Genomic DNA, 15902 nt, shown 5'->3' on the forward strand with positions numbered 1-15902 from the left:
ACAAGAGATCTGTTGAATAATGTAAGAATCAGGCATGTCCTAAATCCATAGCACTGATTTCAGTGAGTACCTCGGATCCCTCAGAGCTATTTAAAAAGTCAGGAAAGTTTTCCAGCCTTTCAGATCAGGTTTTGAGGATGTCCATAGGGGAATACTCCTTCTCACTGAATTTTGCTGTTCCAGCACTAGAAGTTGACAAACACTGAAGTCCAGCATTTGTCAGAGTTGTGGAGAAAGTAAGTTGTAAAGGTGTGCCTTTACAAGATCTCCCCAGCAGATTATCCTGTCTGCAGTCTGCTATCAGTTGCTTCAAGTTGTCAAATCTGAATGTAGAAAAGACACATGGAATAGACTGAAGAATGTTATACTAGCGGAACTTTTTTTGAGTACTGTATTTAGGTTACTGGATGTAGATACTAATATATTTTAGTTTTTCTTTCTTCTTCAGTACAGTCAGCAGCACAAGTCAAAATGCAGAGCACATCCATCGAGCCTGGATCTGTCCTGTCCTCAGCAGTGATCACTCCATCAGTAATGGCAACAAATTCAGCTGCTCTTCAGCCTGCCTTGAATGGATCCATTCCAGAATCAGCAGTTGATTGCAATAATTCTGCAGCCAGTCTGGTGGATTCTGTGCCTTCTAATGACTCATTGGGTAAGGAAGTTGATTTTAAGTTAATACATCCTTTGTATGCAACCAAGTTAAGGCCTTTGAAATAAGATGTAATGAAAATAAATTACTTGAAGTGGTCACAATAATGGGAAATTTATCAGTACGGGTGAAAGAAAATTATTATAAGTTAATATGGAAATAGTATCTAACACCAATAAAAATAGCAAATATGAATTAAAACTATTCAGAAACTTGCTGGAGAGGATATCAAGAATCAAGAACTTATATTCATATATGGCAGCATTGTAAATATGTAAATAACCTTGGGGGAAAAGATATTTAGAGAGATAGAGGATATAATGAACATTAAAATAGAAATAAGTCCTAGTATAGCTTTATTATCATTATATAATAATAAACAGTTGAAAAAAGAGGACAAAGATGTGATAACAAACTTATTAACAATAGCAAGACTGCTTATAGCAAACAATTAGAAAAGAAAAATAAATATACAAATAGAAGAGTGGTATAAGGAAGTGTGGAAACTGGCAATAAAGGATAAGCTGACATGCAAATTAAAAATTAAAACAGGGATATGAAAAGAAGTGATTTTGATATTGCATGAGAAAATTTATTGAAAGGATTCAAAAAGAGAGATGGGAAATTACCTCCACAAGAGGAAATGAAGTTTTGTACAGATGATATATAAAAGAAGTAGCTTGGGGGAAGGGAACATGGTGGTGAGGGTAAGAAAATATGTATAAACATGAAAATTTCTAGTAGATGCAAAAGTTAATGCATTGTAGATTGTACACTGGCTCCCAATAAGTTTCCGGGCCCAATTCAAATTGCAGGTGATTACCTATAAAGCCCTGTATGCTTCGGGTCCAACCTATCTTCAAAACCGCATCTATGACCGCATCCTTCTACGAACCGGTGCAGGCATTAAGATCTGCTCGGGAGGCCCGTCTCTTGGTCCCACCACCGTCTCAAGCATGGTTGGTGGGGACGAGAGAGAGGGCCTTCTCGGTGGTGGCTCCCCGGCTCTGAAATACCCTCCCTAAGGAAATTAGATTAGCCCCCTCTCTTCAAGCCTTTTGAGTGAGTCTAAAAGCATGGCTTTTCACACAGGTCTTTGAGCCTGCGTAATCCATGGCCAATTTGATGAATCATTGATAGTACTGGCCCGCACTTTGAGCCGCCTGAGTCCTTTTGGGGAGATGGTGGTGGGTTACAAATAAATATTACTATTATAATTACTGAGTATCATTACTGACTGTAAAACACTGTAAAACAAAGGATGTATAACAAATGTATTGTATTATGATAAAATAAATAAAATATCTAGAACATGGCCATATAGCCCGAAAAAAACCCACAAGAACTGAGTGATTCCAGCCATGAAAGCCTTCGACAATACATATATTAAAAAAGACTTTTGAAATAAAACAGATAGCACTCAAAATAGCAAAAATGCTATCGGCACAGGAGTGCTGCTTCCATTGCATTGAGCTGTGTTTGTCAAACTTAGCTTTTGAAGTAGTTTTCTGGTGTTGTATCATTGAAAACAACTCACCTCTCTCTTTTCAGCACTGAAAAGTTTGAAACTTCAGGAAGGGATCCAAGTGTATTTCCTTCCCGAGAACAAAATGTCTCAGACTTTTTCTTTTTGGCAGAAAGTGTTATTTCTTTTGTAACTCTGTAAATAAAATGTAGTTCCTGTCCTTATGTACCAAAACTTTGGGTCCCAAAATAAGAGTGCTTGAAATGAGTGCAAAGCGTATTCGACTGGGGAATGATAGGAGGAATAAAATATTAGGAAATCCAAATGCTAGGAGTCTTGATTTTAGGGAACAGAAGTAATAAGAAATACAAAAACTAGGAAGCAATATGTAGACAATAATTTAGTAATGGCTTTAATTGGCTTTAATCTGCAGAATTATTAAAATTCAGATTGCAGTAGGTAAATTACATTATTTATTAGAATTTCCAAAAAATATTTATATGGCATTATGTATGGTTGAACAAAAAATAAAATGCATACAATAGCTCACTTTGCAGAATGTCATAATCTGAATGGAGATATTTTCCTAATTTCCTGACCAAAATACTTGAAAATAAACATTTTAGCCTGAATCTCTGTATGTCTCTCTCATAAAATAATGGTTACATTTTTAAAGTAGTGAAGAAGGAGATGTTATATTTAAGACACTCATTTTTAATTTCCAGTTCCTCTGCAAGATAACTTGGCAAGCCCTAAAGAGAAAACTCCAATGTGTCTAGTAAACGAGTTAGCCCGTTTCAGTAGACTCCATCCTGTTTATAAGTTTCTGAATGAACAAGGACCTGCTCATGCAAAGGTAACATAATACTGTTTTTGGATACATGTGACTCTTTCTTGTGTTTTTTTAAAAAAATATTTAGCAGATATTCCTTGCTCAGTGTGACAATCCTGCAGTTGTGGAATATATCAGTCCTAAAATAAGATATCATTAATGCATGGCCCTAAATGCTAACCCACAAGCCAGCCTTGCCTATACTGGCTAGGGCCATGGTAGTTGTATTCCAACAGCACCTGGAGAGCCGAATCTGTCCTCCATGTTCCAGAAATGTATATTCTGTTTTTACAATATATATATATATATATAACTCAAGTATGCCATAATCTGTTTTTTTTAATGCTTTAGTCCAGTCCTTCAGGTTTACTGAGGTTGTACTCTTCCTCTCTTTTTCTATTGAGTGGAGGAATAGAGGGATGAAAGGGAGGCCAGGAAAGATGAAAGACCGAGGGGGTGGGGGAGGGAAACAGAAGAATTCAGTTATACCAGTGGTTCCCAATCTGTGGTCTATGGACCACCAGTAGTCTGCAAGAATGAAAATACGGTCCATGCCCTCACCATTATTACACCATTGCAATGAGAGCGACTGGCCTCGCGAAACCCTCTTATAGTGCCAAGTCAATCGGAATGTCAGGAGGAGAGAGGCTGACTACCTACGAAGGGTTACTACTACTACATCAGCTCCAGATTATTAAATATGGTTTTCTGTGGGCGAGCAGATAGCATATGTTCTGTATCAGAAACTAGAGCTGATGTGGTCTTTTCAATGCAATCTTCTGAATCAGCACCCCAAATAACCAAACTGAATCTAATGTTGGAGAGTAGTGCCTGGTCAAAGTGTTCCCTGGTCAAAAAAAGGATGGGAACTACTGATCTAGAGATACTGTACTCTTTTTAGCACATCTAAAACCCCCATTAGCTTTTTAAGCAGCTGCATCACATAGTTAACTTATGTTTAACGTGTAAACTCCAAGATCTTTTTCACAATGTACTATTATTAAGCCAAGCATCATCTATCCTGTATCTCTGGATTTTATTTTATTTTTCTGCCTAAGTGTAGTATCCTACAATTCTTGTCAAAATTCATTTTGTTAGTTTTGGCCCAGCTCTCTAATCTGTTGAGTTCATTTTGAATTATGAGCCTGTCTTCTGGAGTGTTAGCTATCCTTTTCAATTTGGTGTTGATGCCCTATAAACCTTCATCCAAGTCATTAATAAAGACATTGAACAGCACTGGGCCCAGGACAGAACCCTTCCACTAGTCCCTTTTTTCCAGGATGAAGATGTACCATTAGCGAGTCACTTAACCAATTACAAATCCACCTAACAGTAGTATTGATCATGGAGAACTTTGTCAAATCAAGTTGTGTTGTGAGATGCAAAACAACATCATGACTGTTGCGCATGGGTTGTAGGGGAGACTCAGTGGCAATAATCTCCTTTCCTTTCTCCTGCTCCAACCCTTTTTGCAAATGAAAAAGCCCTTATATTTGCAGATCAATTCTGATGCAGTTCTGTTCTAATATATATGTAAAAGAATTAATGGGGGGATCCCTAGTGCTTTTAAAGAGTTATTCATTAAAGCCCCATCTACATTACCATATAATGCAGTTTCAGAATGGAGTTTAATTGCATTGAACTGGATTGTATGAGTTTACCCTGCTCTTTAATCTGTACTGCTATATGATCCAGTTCAATGCAGTTAAACTGCATCCTGAAACTTACTTACTTACTTACTTACTTACTTACTTAGGCGATCCCTCGTTGGACGAGTAAGATGGTCTTCCATCATGGGTTTCCTTGTGGGTCCGCATGTGGCTGTGGAGCCCTATTCTTGCTCTGCATCTTCTTCCGCAGTGAGGGCATTGGTTTCCAGGTGGAAGGCGGTCCCGGTCGGGGTTGGCTTGACGCGCCTTCCTCCTGGCACGTTTCTCTCTTTCACCCTCCACTCGTGCCTCCTCGAATTCTGCAGCACTGCTGGTCACAGCTGACCTCCAGCTGGAGCGCTCAAGGGCCAGGGCCTCCCAGTTCTCAGTGTCTATGCCAGAGTTTTTAAGGTTGGCTTTGAGCCCATCTTTAAATCTCTTTTCCTGTCCACCAACATTCCGTTTTCCGTTCTTGAGTTCGGAGTAGAGCAACTGCTTTGGGAGACGGTGGTCAGGCATCCGGACAATGTGGCCTGTCCAGCGGAGTTGATGTTGGAGGACCATCGCTTCAATGCTGGTGGTCTTTGCTTCCTCCAGCACGCTGACGTTTGTCCGCTTGTCTTCCCAGGAGATTTGCAGGATTTTCCGGAGGCAGCGCTGATGGAATCGTTCCAGGAGCTGCATGTGACGTCTGTAGACAGTCCATGTCTCACAGGCATATAGCAGGGTTGGGAGGACAATAGCTTTATAGACAAGCACCTTAGTATCCCTACGGATGTCCCGGTCCTCAAACACTCTCTGCTTCATTCGGGAAAATGCTGCACTTGCAGAGCTCAGGCGGTGTTGTATTTCGGCGTCGATGTTGACTTTGGTGGAGAGGTGGCTGCCAAGGTAGCGGAAATGGTCGACATTTTCTAGTGTTACGCCATTAAGCTGTATCTCTGGCATTGGAGAGGGGATGGCTGGTGACTGCTGGAACAGCACTTTGGTTTTCTCGATGTTCAGTGACAGGCCAAGCTTTGTGTATGCTTCTGCAAAGGTGTTGAGAGTGGCTTGTAGATCTTCTTCTGAATGCGCACAGACGACATTGTCATCAGCATACTGGAGTTCTATAACAGATGTTGTTGTGACCTTGGTTTTGGCTTTCAGTCTGCTGAGGTTAAATAGCTTGCCGTCTGTCCGATATATGATTTCCACTCCGGTGGGAAGCTTCCCATCAACAAGGTGAAGTATCATGGCGATGAAGATGGAGAATAAAGTTGGGGCAATAACACATCCCTGTTTGACACCCGATTCCACCTTAAATGGGTCACTTTGGGAGCCATTGCTGTCCAAGACTGTTGCCATCATGTCATCATGGAGGAGCCGCAGGATGTTCACAAATTTGCTTGGGCACCCGATTTTTTGGAGGATGGTCCAGAGAGCGCTGCGATTCACTGTGTCGAATGCCTTTGCAAGGTCGATGAATGCCATGTACAGAGGTTGGTTTTGTTCCCTGCATTTTTCTTGGAGCTGTCGTGCAGTGAAGATCATGTCCACAGTTCCTCTGGAGGGGCGGAAGCCGTTCTGGGATTCTGGGAGGGTGTCTTCTGAGAGGGGCAGAAAGCGGTTTGCAAGGATTCTTGCGAGGATTTTCCCAGCAGAGGTTAGAAGGGAGATACCTCGATAGTTTCCGCAGTCTGTTCTTTCCCCTTTTTTGAAGAGGGTGATGATGGTGGCATCCTTGAAGTCTGCTGGGATTTTCTCGGTCACCCACACTTTTTCTATGAGCTGGTGGAGTTGGTGTGTCAGCGCAGGTCCTCCCTCTTTAAAGATTTCAGCAGGGATCCCATCCGGTCCGCTGGCTTTGTTGTTCTTTTGTTGGCTGATGGCATTGCTGACTTCTTCCAAACTAGGCAGTGCTGCAAGCTCATCCCTGGTTTGTTGTTGCGGGATTTGTGAGAGGACCTCTTCGGCCACACTGGAGCTGCGGTTTAGGAGGCTTTGGTAGTGTTCTTTCCAACGTAGTGCAATTGCGTTTTGGTCCTTCAGGAGTTTGGTTCCGTCTGATGAGCGTAGAGGCTGTATGCCATGGTTTCTTGGCCCATAGATGACCTTTGTGGCTTTGAAAAATCCTTGAGCATTATGGGTATCTGCCAGGTGTTGGATTTCTTCAGCCTTCTTTGTCCACCAGATGTTCTTGAGTTCTCTTGTCCTTCTTTGGACCTCAGCTTTTGCACTGGCGTAGATCTTTTTCTTAGCAGCACAGTTGATGTCTCTCTGCCATGTTTGGAAGGCTTTCCTTTTCTTGCCGATTAGCTGTTGGATCTCGATGTCATTTTCGTCAAACCAGTCTTGATGTTTCTTGGCTTGGTATCCAATAGATTCTTCGCAGGCTTGGATGATGGAGGTCTTCAGTTTGTTCCAATGTTCCTCAACATTTTCGGGGTGTACTGTGGGTAGATGGTCCTTGAGTGCTGTTTGGAGATGGGCTCGCCTGGAGGGCTCCTGAAGGGCTTGGGTGTTCATTTTGCGCCTTGTCTTTCTTCCTTGGAGTCTGCGCTTGGGGGCAATCTTGATAGCCATCGTGGATCGGATTAGCCTGTGGTCGGTCCAGCAGTCGTCAGCACCTGTCATGGCTCTTGTGAGGAGTACGTCACGCCGGTCTCTGGCACGTGTGATTACATAGTCTAAGAGGTGCCAGTGCTTTGACCGGGGGTGCTTCCATGATGTCTTGAACTTGTTTTTCTGGCGGAAGAGCGTGTTGGTGATGACAAGGTTGTGCTCCGCACATTTGGTGAGAAGCAGGATGCCATTCGAGTTGCTGTTTCCAACCCCGTCTTTTCCGATGGTCCCTGGCCACAGGTCGAAGTCTCGCCCGACTCTTGCATTGAAGTCCCCCAGGAGAATGATTTTGTCCTCCTTAGGTATCCCTGATAGGACGGTGTCCAGCTGACAGTAGAATTTCTCCTTGATGTCTTCGTCAGCATCTAGTGTTGGTGCATAGGCACTTATGATGGTTGCCCGTTGGTTTTTGGCAAGATCGATTCGGAGGGTGGAGAGTCGTTCGTTGATGCCAGTGGGTGCTTCGGACAGATGTTTCACCAGATCATTCCTGATGGCAAAGCCAACTCTGTGCATTCTTTGGTCTTTTTCGGGCAGTCCCTTCCAGAAGAAGGTGTAGCCTCCTTTTTCTTCCTTCAGCTGTCCCTCTCCTGCTCTCCGGGTCTCCTGAAGGGCTGCTATGTCGATGTTGAAGCGTCCCAGCTCCCTTGCGATGATGGCAGTTCTGCGTTCGGGGCGTTCACTGTCACTGTTGTCCATCAGAGTCCGTACGTTCCACGTACCGAAGTTCATTTTCCTTTTTTGGCCGCAGGGTGGTGACCCCACTGGACGCGGCAGTCCAGTCAACTACATTATATGGCACTCTAGATGGGGCCTAATACACTTACTTGGAAATATCCCTCTTTAAGTACCATGATACTGGTTAATTGATAGATTGTGTTTTCTGGCAAATGGTAGATTCATGGACCTAAACGTTGATAGCATTCAAGCAGGTAGCAGTAAATGTATAGCAAATTCCAATTGACCCAAATAGGCCCTGCTTTTTTCAGACAAGGTGGTATTCAAAAGATATGGAGAAGGCAGCATGGGCACAATATGCTTGTGCATACAGTGCTAGTGAACTAAGGACCCTTCTACACTACTACATAATCCAGATTATAAATTCAGATTATCTGCTTTGAACTGGATTATGTGAGTTTACGATGCTATATAATCCAGTTTAAAGCAGATAATCAGGATTTTATATACAGTGTAGAAGGGCCCTAAGTATTATCCTGATGTTCTACATCAGAGGTCCTCAAACTTTTCAAGACGAGGGCTGATTTGTGGTCCCTTAAGACTATTGGAAGCCGGACTATAATTTGAAAAGAACTTGAGCAAGTTCCTATGCACGCTGCACATATCTTATTTGTAGTGCAAAACAAACCTTGAAAGAACAATACAATATTTAAAATGAAGAACACTCTTAACCAACTTAAACTTATCAATATTTCAATGGGAAGTGTGGGCCTACTTTTGGCTGCTGAGAGTCAAATTAATTAGGGTTATTGTTGCATGCCTTCAAGTCATTTCAGAATTAGGGCAACCCTAAATCTAAAGTTTAGGGCAGGGGCTTGAAGGGCTGCATCCAGCCCACAGACCTTAGTTTAGGACCCCTGTTCTATATTATTTCTCCAGAAACAAGTATGATGCAGGCATAACTGATATTTGGACTAGCATTTCATGAGAATCAAATAAACATAGTGTTGTAGCCAACAGACTTTCAAGTTTTGCTCGTGATGTTAATGCCCTTACCTGTTCTTCTATGCTTTTGAAGACATTCACAGTGCAGCTGACTCTTGGAGATCAGACGTGGGAAGCTGAAGGAAGCAGTATTAAAAGGGCATATCATTCTGTTGCAAGCAGAGCTCTGAGTGAAAGTACCCTCCCCAAACCAACACCTAGACCACCCAAAAACAATGTTAATAATAATCCAGGTATGTCACAGTTACGCTTTCTACAATATTCATGAATGTGTTCTGCATCAGGTAACTTAGTTTCAGCTGCAATTTATGGTAAACACAAAGAATTTGGAAAACCTAAACCAACAGGATGGATGGATAGGGGTGGAAGGTGAATGTTTGTGTGAAAATGTACAGCAATCTGGTTTATTGTAGTAGAGACAGGTGAGGATCTGAAAATGCAATTTCTATAATATATTAATTTTGTGAAAAACATGACCAAGCACAATATCAATAAAGCTGTGCCATTATTTTTTAAGGTGGGAGACTAGTTTAATAAATATCTGTCCAATACAGTCATAGTCTGTCTTGTCCTTTTCTACATACAACCTCCAGTATTGTGGCCAAGGAATTGGATGATACAGGTATATCTCAGTTAACCAAGTAAATGTCTTCCTATACTTTACTTTTTAAAAACAGAAAATTTAATACCAGGGATAGAAATAATATGAGAGAAATAGGGATAGATTCCTACACCACAAAAAACAAGAGCAGCACAACACGTTTCAACAAACTTGTTATTCAGAACTAACATTATACACATGTGATATTTAAAAAGCCAATTCTGGTTAGCTTTGCACAAGTAAATACTAGAAATGCTTTGAATCTTCTAGAGACCACCTGGAAGCCTCTTTCAAAATGCATCTTGGTATTATTATGTTTTTCAAGAGCCTCCGCTTTCTTTGCTTTTTATTTTGGTGGCAAAACATACAGCTCTTTGCTTTTTTGACATGCCAGGGTATCTAGTGAGGCAGGTGAACCTGCTTTCCCCCTTTCTTTGTTGTGTTCTTGACATGTACTCAGTAAGTGATTCTGGAGATAGCTGTTTTTACCCTGCTTGTTGTATGTAAGTACATGCCTCTACAATCACCTAGAGGAGAATTGTATTATACTCTAGGTCAAGCTTTATTTCATTGCTTACTGCAGACACACTGCTACCATCCAGCACTGAAAATCTGTCTTTCACTAACCTTCCTTCATCATACTCACAATGCCAGGACTTCAAAAACCTGCCAGAAGATAATAAAAAGGTAGCTGGGCTGGGCAAGCGCTCCCATAAAAAGTCTTTGTAAGAAAGAACTTCTTTTTCAGAGGCTTATTAACTGGGGTATGCCTGCAATATTTTGATTGGGTGTAACTGTGTCCTGGCGGAACCTGGATGAATCGGGAGGAATCGGGTTAAAGGCTGGAAAACACATGTTTAAAAGCTGCCCTTTAAACCTGATTCCTCCTGAGAAACACACACCTTTCAAAGCTTGTGTAAACCTGCAGGCATGGAAAACACGTGTTTTCCTTTCCTCCTTCCTGTCTGGACTCCCTCCTGCCCCCTATTTCCTTCTCAACTTACCAGAGGAAGTCTTCCATGCAGGCCTGGAGCCTTTGCTTCTCTTCCTCCTCTCAACCAACAGAGAGCCTTGGAGGAGAAATCTTCTTCCACTACTAAAAGCCCTCTTTCAGCTCTTTAAACGGAGGGGAGACGGAGGGAGTCTTGTTGAAGTCTTCTCCTGTAAGTGCAGGGGAAATGGAGGGTAGGGAGGGGGAGGCTGGCAGTGCCAGCGCTACCACCGCTGATCTTGGATCAGTAGGGGTGAGTATCTGGACACTACCCCTGCAAAATCCTGGGGTTTAGGCCAGCTGTGTGGCCTCCATCCCAAGAGGAAGTAGGATTTAAAAGCCCAATTCAGAGTAATGGTATTCTGAATTGTTCCATTAAGAGTGTCTTCTGTTTGCTCTGGTTTTGAAGCTCTGTACAGATTATTTTCTTTCACAAGTAAAATAACATTGAACTTTGTCAACCCTTCACCTGCTGGGCAGTTGAATGCTTTTGCCTGAATCCTTTTCAAAAACTTCTCTAACTGATATATTTTTTTAAAAAGGTGTGGCAGATTGGCCTAGCATAAAAATGTGTAACATATGAAGCTGCCTTATAATAACAAATATCTCTAGACTATTATTTTGAACTTTCAATTCTAGTGACTTTGCTCCCAACCATCTCTTCCAACAAACTGCCAGACCTGTGTTTCCTTGGCCGAGGAGCCTATGGCACCGTCTCTATCAGGCACAGATTATTTTGAGTGGTAGTATCTTAAATCCCTCTGCATGTAAAGGATGTATTTTTCCCAAGCTTGAAAATATTATTTCTATGGCCATGTTGGCTAGTGTATTCTGAAAGTTATCATCCCCTGAAATAGCTTTTCAGATCTCTGATTGTTCCACTAAGTGGCAGCATTCTCTTGTTAAAGTCACTATGTGTATTTGCGAGAGCAGAGTCCTGGGTGGGGAAAAAAACTTGGTAGGAAAAGGAGTTAGCAGTCCCTCTTCTAATGACATCATTGTAATCAGATTTGCATTCTCACAAACTCAAAAAATAAAAATGAAGATCTCATAGATCTCTCAGGTTTTTGTATGTAGCTTTATGATTGCAGGCAGTCCCCAAATTACGAACAAGATAGGTTCAAAGAGAGAGAGAGAGAGCTTTGAATAGAAGAAGGAAAGGTTAACACCCCTGTGACATTTGCCCCTGTAACATAGTGAAGGGTAGCATAATAAAGGGTTGACACCCCTGTGGTGTTTGTTTTGCTTTCTGTGCCCCTGTTCAAAAGATTTCGCCTCAGTTTCTGTCCCTGTGACCTTGGATTTTGAAAAATTTGGCTTGTCATGGAAACAAAGATTGGTAATCAAACTTCAGTTGAGACACTTTTTCCCCATGATAACTCTTTCTGGAGTGAATTTCCCTTCCTGGAGGTAGATTTCTCTCACTTCCTGTTGTTTCACTCCCATTCTTAACTATGAGTCGTTTCTAGGTCGAATGTTTGTGACCGGGGTACTGCCTGTACATGCAAAAGCTTGCAGTTCGTTTGACCAGCAGATGGTGCTCAAATCTTTGCATACTGATAAATTTAAAGTCATTGTTCCTAAATTAGGAGAAAAGCGGTGCTAGGTATAACTGGCTTCTGAAAACAACCACATGTTGACTATTATTATTATTCTTTATTGGTGGAAATTACATATGGATGTATGGAAATTGAGATCCTTACGCTCTGTACAGATGGGAATTCAATGTTGCTAGCATTGGGAAATTACTCAAAGAAGATAGTTGCATAATTGATGCATGATACAGAAATGAGGAGGAGTTTACATGTCCCTACTTTAGAGGTTGTGCAGAACACCTTTATGAAATCCATAATCATGAAGATACACCTGCATTTCTCCTTTGGTTCTGAAACAACACTGCTTTCAATAGCAACAGGTGCCCATCTTATTTTTGCCTTATATTGACAAAAATAAGATGGGCACCTGTTGCTATAGAAAAGACAAGGCATAATTTTATTTATGCTGCTAATTTTATAAGGCTGTTAGGGACAAATTTTCTAACAACTAGGGTAAAATTAGAACCTGAATAGTAATGAAAATACTCATAGCCCCTCCCCCAATCCCACCCAACCTCCCCAAAGCCTGTCCCATATCCTTCCCCAAATGCCCGTTGCCAGAAGGCCAGCAGGGATGGGGACATCCTGGTCTCTCTTGAGAGGGAGTTCGGCAGTCTTGGAGCAGCCCTCTCCCATGTTTCCACCAAGCGTACTTGAGCCGGTGGTTTCCCCAAACTTTATTCCTTTTTCTCCAATCATTATCTTTTTTCCAAGACAATCTAATTGCTGATTGGTTTAATATATAATGGCATGTAAATAATTCTGTAATGCACATGTATTGGATTTTCCAGAACTTGTATTGGTGACAAAATATATCTAGATAGTCTTATGTGACTTGTACATACTTAAAAACCTCCATTTAGAAAGAAAGTTTCTTCCTTGCTTCTTTGATTTCCAATTTTGCAACATCTGTACGAAGTTGTAAAGAGAGTGTGTGACTTAACCTTTCTCCCTAGAGCATTCTCATTAAAGTCAACAGGAGTCTGGTCACAACTAAGAAAGCTGGAAACTGTGCTGATTTTTGCACTTATTAAATGATGGATATGTTTTCCTCTTTTCAACAGGCAGTATTACCCCGACAGTGGAGTTGAATGGTCTTGTTATGAAAAGAGGAGAGTCTGCCATCTATTGGCCACTAGATCAAAAACCAGTTCCGAATTACAACTTTCGAGGCATGTACAATCAGAGGTTTGTGAATTTTCCAGTGTTTCTTCAGTTGCTGTCACTCCTATGCCATGTCATAAGGCAGATTTAACTGTCTCATTTCTATATGTTGCCTTTCATTATTTGATATCTTATGTGCTTCAAGTGTGCTCTGGATTCTGGAATTTCCTTTTCCTTCTGGATGAGATTGAGAAACTGCATCTGGAAAGTTAGCAGGAAACGGAACTATTCTTCCTTCCCAGTAGATATTTATGGCATTCTTCAGTTTGCAGATGTTGTTACTCGATAGCATTTGGCTTATTAATAATAATAATAAAAATCATTCTACATTTTACAAACCTCCTATTTAAAACATTCCTAGGAGTGGATGCGATCTCCCAACAGCTGTTGTGAGAGAATAGCAAAGCTTTCCTTTTCCTATTCTGACTGGTCTTTGCTCTTTTCAAATGCTGAACCACTGCAGGAGTTTGAGAAAGTGAACTGTAGGGATCCTTATTCCATTTGGGTATCTCCCTGCCTTGATCAGATAACTTGTGTTGTTTTTGCCAGTCAAAGGAAGCCAGATATTGTTAACTTCCATCTGATTTTCAATTTGGTAATCTAAAGAATAATTGTCAAACCATGTTGCCATCTTTTTAACCATCAACGTTGTATAGACCCAGAAAACCTGGGGTGCTCTCAAACTGTAACTACAGTTTAAAAATCCCTATAGAGTGACCCTTAAGGCTATGGAGAAACTGCTTTAGAAATGTTCAGCTGACTGATCACTGCCTTTTACGGTTAAAGTTCAGGCTATCTAAAGTAGCGTATCTATCTCGATATGAGCATGTGCAAGCTCTAACGGGGCTTCTTTTGGTTCTGTGGCGTACTAAGGAAAGGGCAGGATAAAACAGTTGTTGCTATCAGTCTTATTATCTGTATTATTTGCTGGCAAATGTAATGTGCAGTGGCAAAAAGTACTCTTTGTAATTTGGCCCAAAAAAGGTGCACATTGCAGTAGTTGCCTGCTTATAATTTCTTCTTTAAAAACAAAAGTGTGAGAATGCCAAAGCTTTCAGCAATGGAAAATAAAACCTTGGGGTGCATCTATACTGTAGAATGAATCCACTTTAACTGCCCTGGCTCAATGCTATGTGGGATGTAGTTTGGGGACATGGGGACTTGCAAAGAATACTGATGCCTCACCAAACTACAAATCCCAGCATTACACAACATTGAGCCTTGCAAATTAAATTAGAGATCATTTCCCTCAGATAGGAGCTCCAGGTGCTCCTGAAGTAGCTTCCCCTTTTGCTTCGGATCTGTACTAAATTTACTGTATTACATGAATCTGATGTGCATCCTAATTTTGGGAAGGTAATTTAGCTTAAAAAGGTGAGCATTAGATTTGATTAAATATGATAAGGAAAGATGAAGTACGTTGGCCACATAATGAGAAGACAGGAAATCTTGGAGAAGATGAAAATGGAAGGAAAAAAGAAAAGGGGCTGACCAAGGGCAAGATGGAAGGATGTTAACCTTGAAGTGACTGGCTTGACCTTGAAGGAGCTGGGGTGGCCACGGCAGACAGGGAACTCTGGCGTGGGCTGGCCCATGAGGTCACGAAGAGTCGGAAGCGACTGAACGAATAAACAACTAAAATAACACTGTATTTGTATATGGTATTATTAAAGGTCTTATCAAAATCAGCCTATGTGAACATTACTCCAAAGAAATCTATAGTCATGTTTGCAGATGATACACACACACACACACACACACCTTGATTTTCTGTTATTTATTCTTATTATACTGTTGCAATCAGAATGAAGATCAGTATCAAAACTGACTGCAATCTGTCAGTAAATACAAAAGATGTATATCTCCAAACAGCCATTCTGGTGTTACCTGGCCGTCTTCCTTGTGTTACTTGGAATTTCTAAGACACAGTGGGCAGCCATATTACTGAAGGATACAGGAGATAGTTTCCAATCATGCATTTCAGTATAATATAGATTTCAGCAGTTTTCTTACCTCCCAATGATTATTTTTCCTTTTTCATCCAGCTGCCAGAAAATTACTGTGAAATAACTCCCTGGGGCCATAGCAGCAGAGTGGTGCACAACAGGGAGATTTCATATAGACGTCACTCTATTCCATCATTTAGAGCAGTGGTTCCCCAACCTGTGGGTCCCCAGATGTTTTGACCTTCAACTCCTATAAATCCTAACAGCTGGTAAACTGGCTGGGGAGTTGTAGGGCAAAACTCCTGGGAAATAACAGTTTGAAAACCACTGATTTAGGGCATCCTTATGCCAGCAGCAGTAAAGAATTCAGGAGAATGCAGATAATGTAATTTTGTGAAATGATATGGATTATGTGTAGAGATGCTGCCACAACATATCTTTTCCCGATAGGTTTGTGGAGCCCGAAGGAACCTAGAATCAAGGGACTGTGTGCTTTGGAGTAGTTTGGACTCTTATGCACCACCCTTAAGACTTGAACTTTAGGAGAGTAATCCTACTGAACAGGACTTAGAAAATTGGCTAAAACTGGTAATAACTCTCCTAGGACTGTCAGAAGCCAGTATAAATGTGCCATTTGTTTTCAAGCCATGTATGGTTGAATCTGTGGATGCAGAATCTATGGATACGGAGGACTGACTAACGTCATAATGTCCCCCATGA

General features: G+C 41.3%; 1 protein-coding gene across 6 annotated transcripts in view; it reads left to right on the forward strand.

The window, feature by feature from the left end:
- Positions 1–15902, forward strand: part of STAU2 (staufen double-stranded RNA binding protein 2) — a 194250-nt gene that overhangs the window by 5660 nt on the left and 172688 nt on the right. For 4 of the 6 annotated variants that reach the window (XM_060775483.2, XM_067467394.1, XM_060775487.2 and 1 more), the window contains exons 2-5: positions 454–655; positions 2843–2973; positions 8959–9118; positions 13137–13260. In XM_060775483.2, the coding sequence (XP_060631466.2) occupies positions 454–655; positions 2843–2973; positions 8959–9118; positions 13137–13260 (617 nt within the window). Of the gene's footprint in view, positions 1–448; positions 656–2842; positions 2974–8958; positions 9119–13136; positions 13261–15902 lie in introns of all 6 variants that reach the window. The other 2 variants (XM_060775488.2, XM_067467395.1) reach the window with 1 other exon arrangement.

This window comes from Anolis sagrei, chromosome 4 (genome assembly GCF_037176765.1).
Source record: "Anolis sagrei isolate rAnoSag1 chromosome 4, rAnoSag1.mat, whole genome shotgun sequence".
Classification (NCBI taxonomy): domain Eukaryota; kingdom Metazoa; phylum Chordata; class Lepidosauria; order Squamata; family Dactyloidae; genus Anolis; species Anolis sagrei.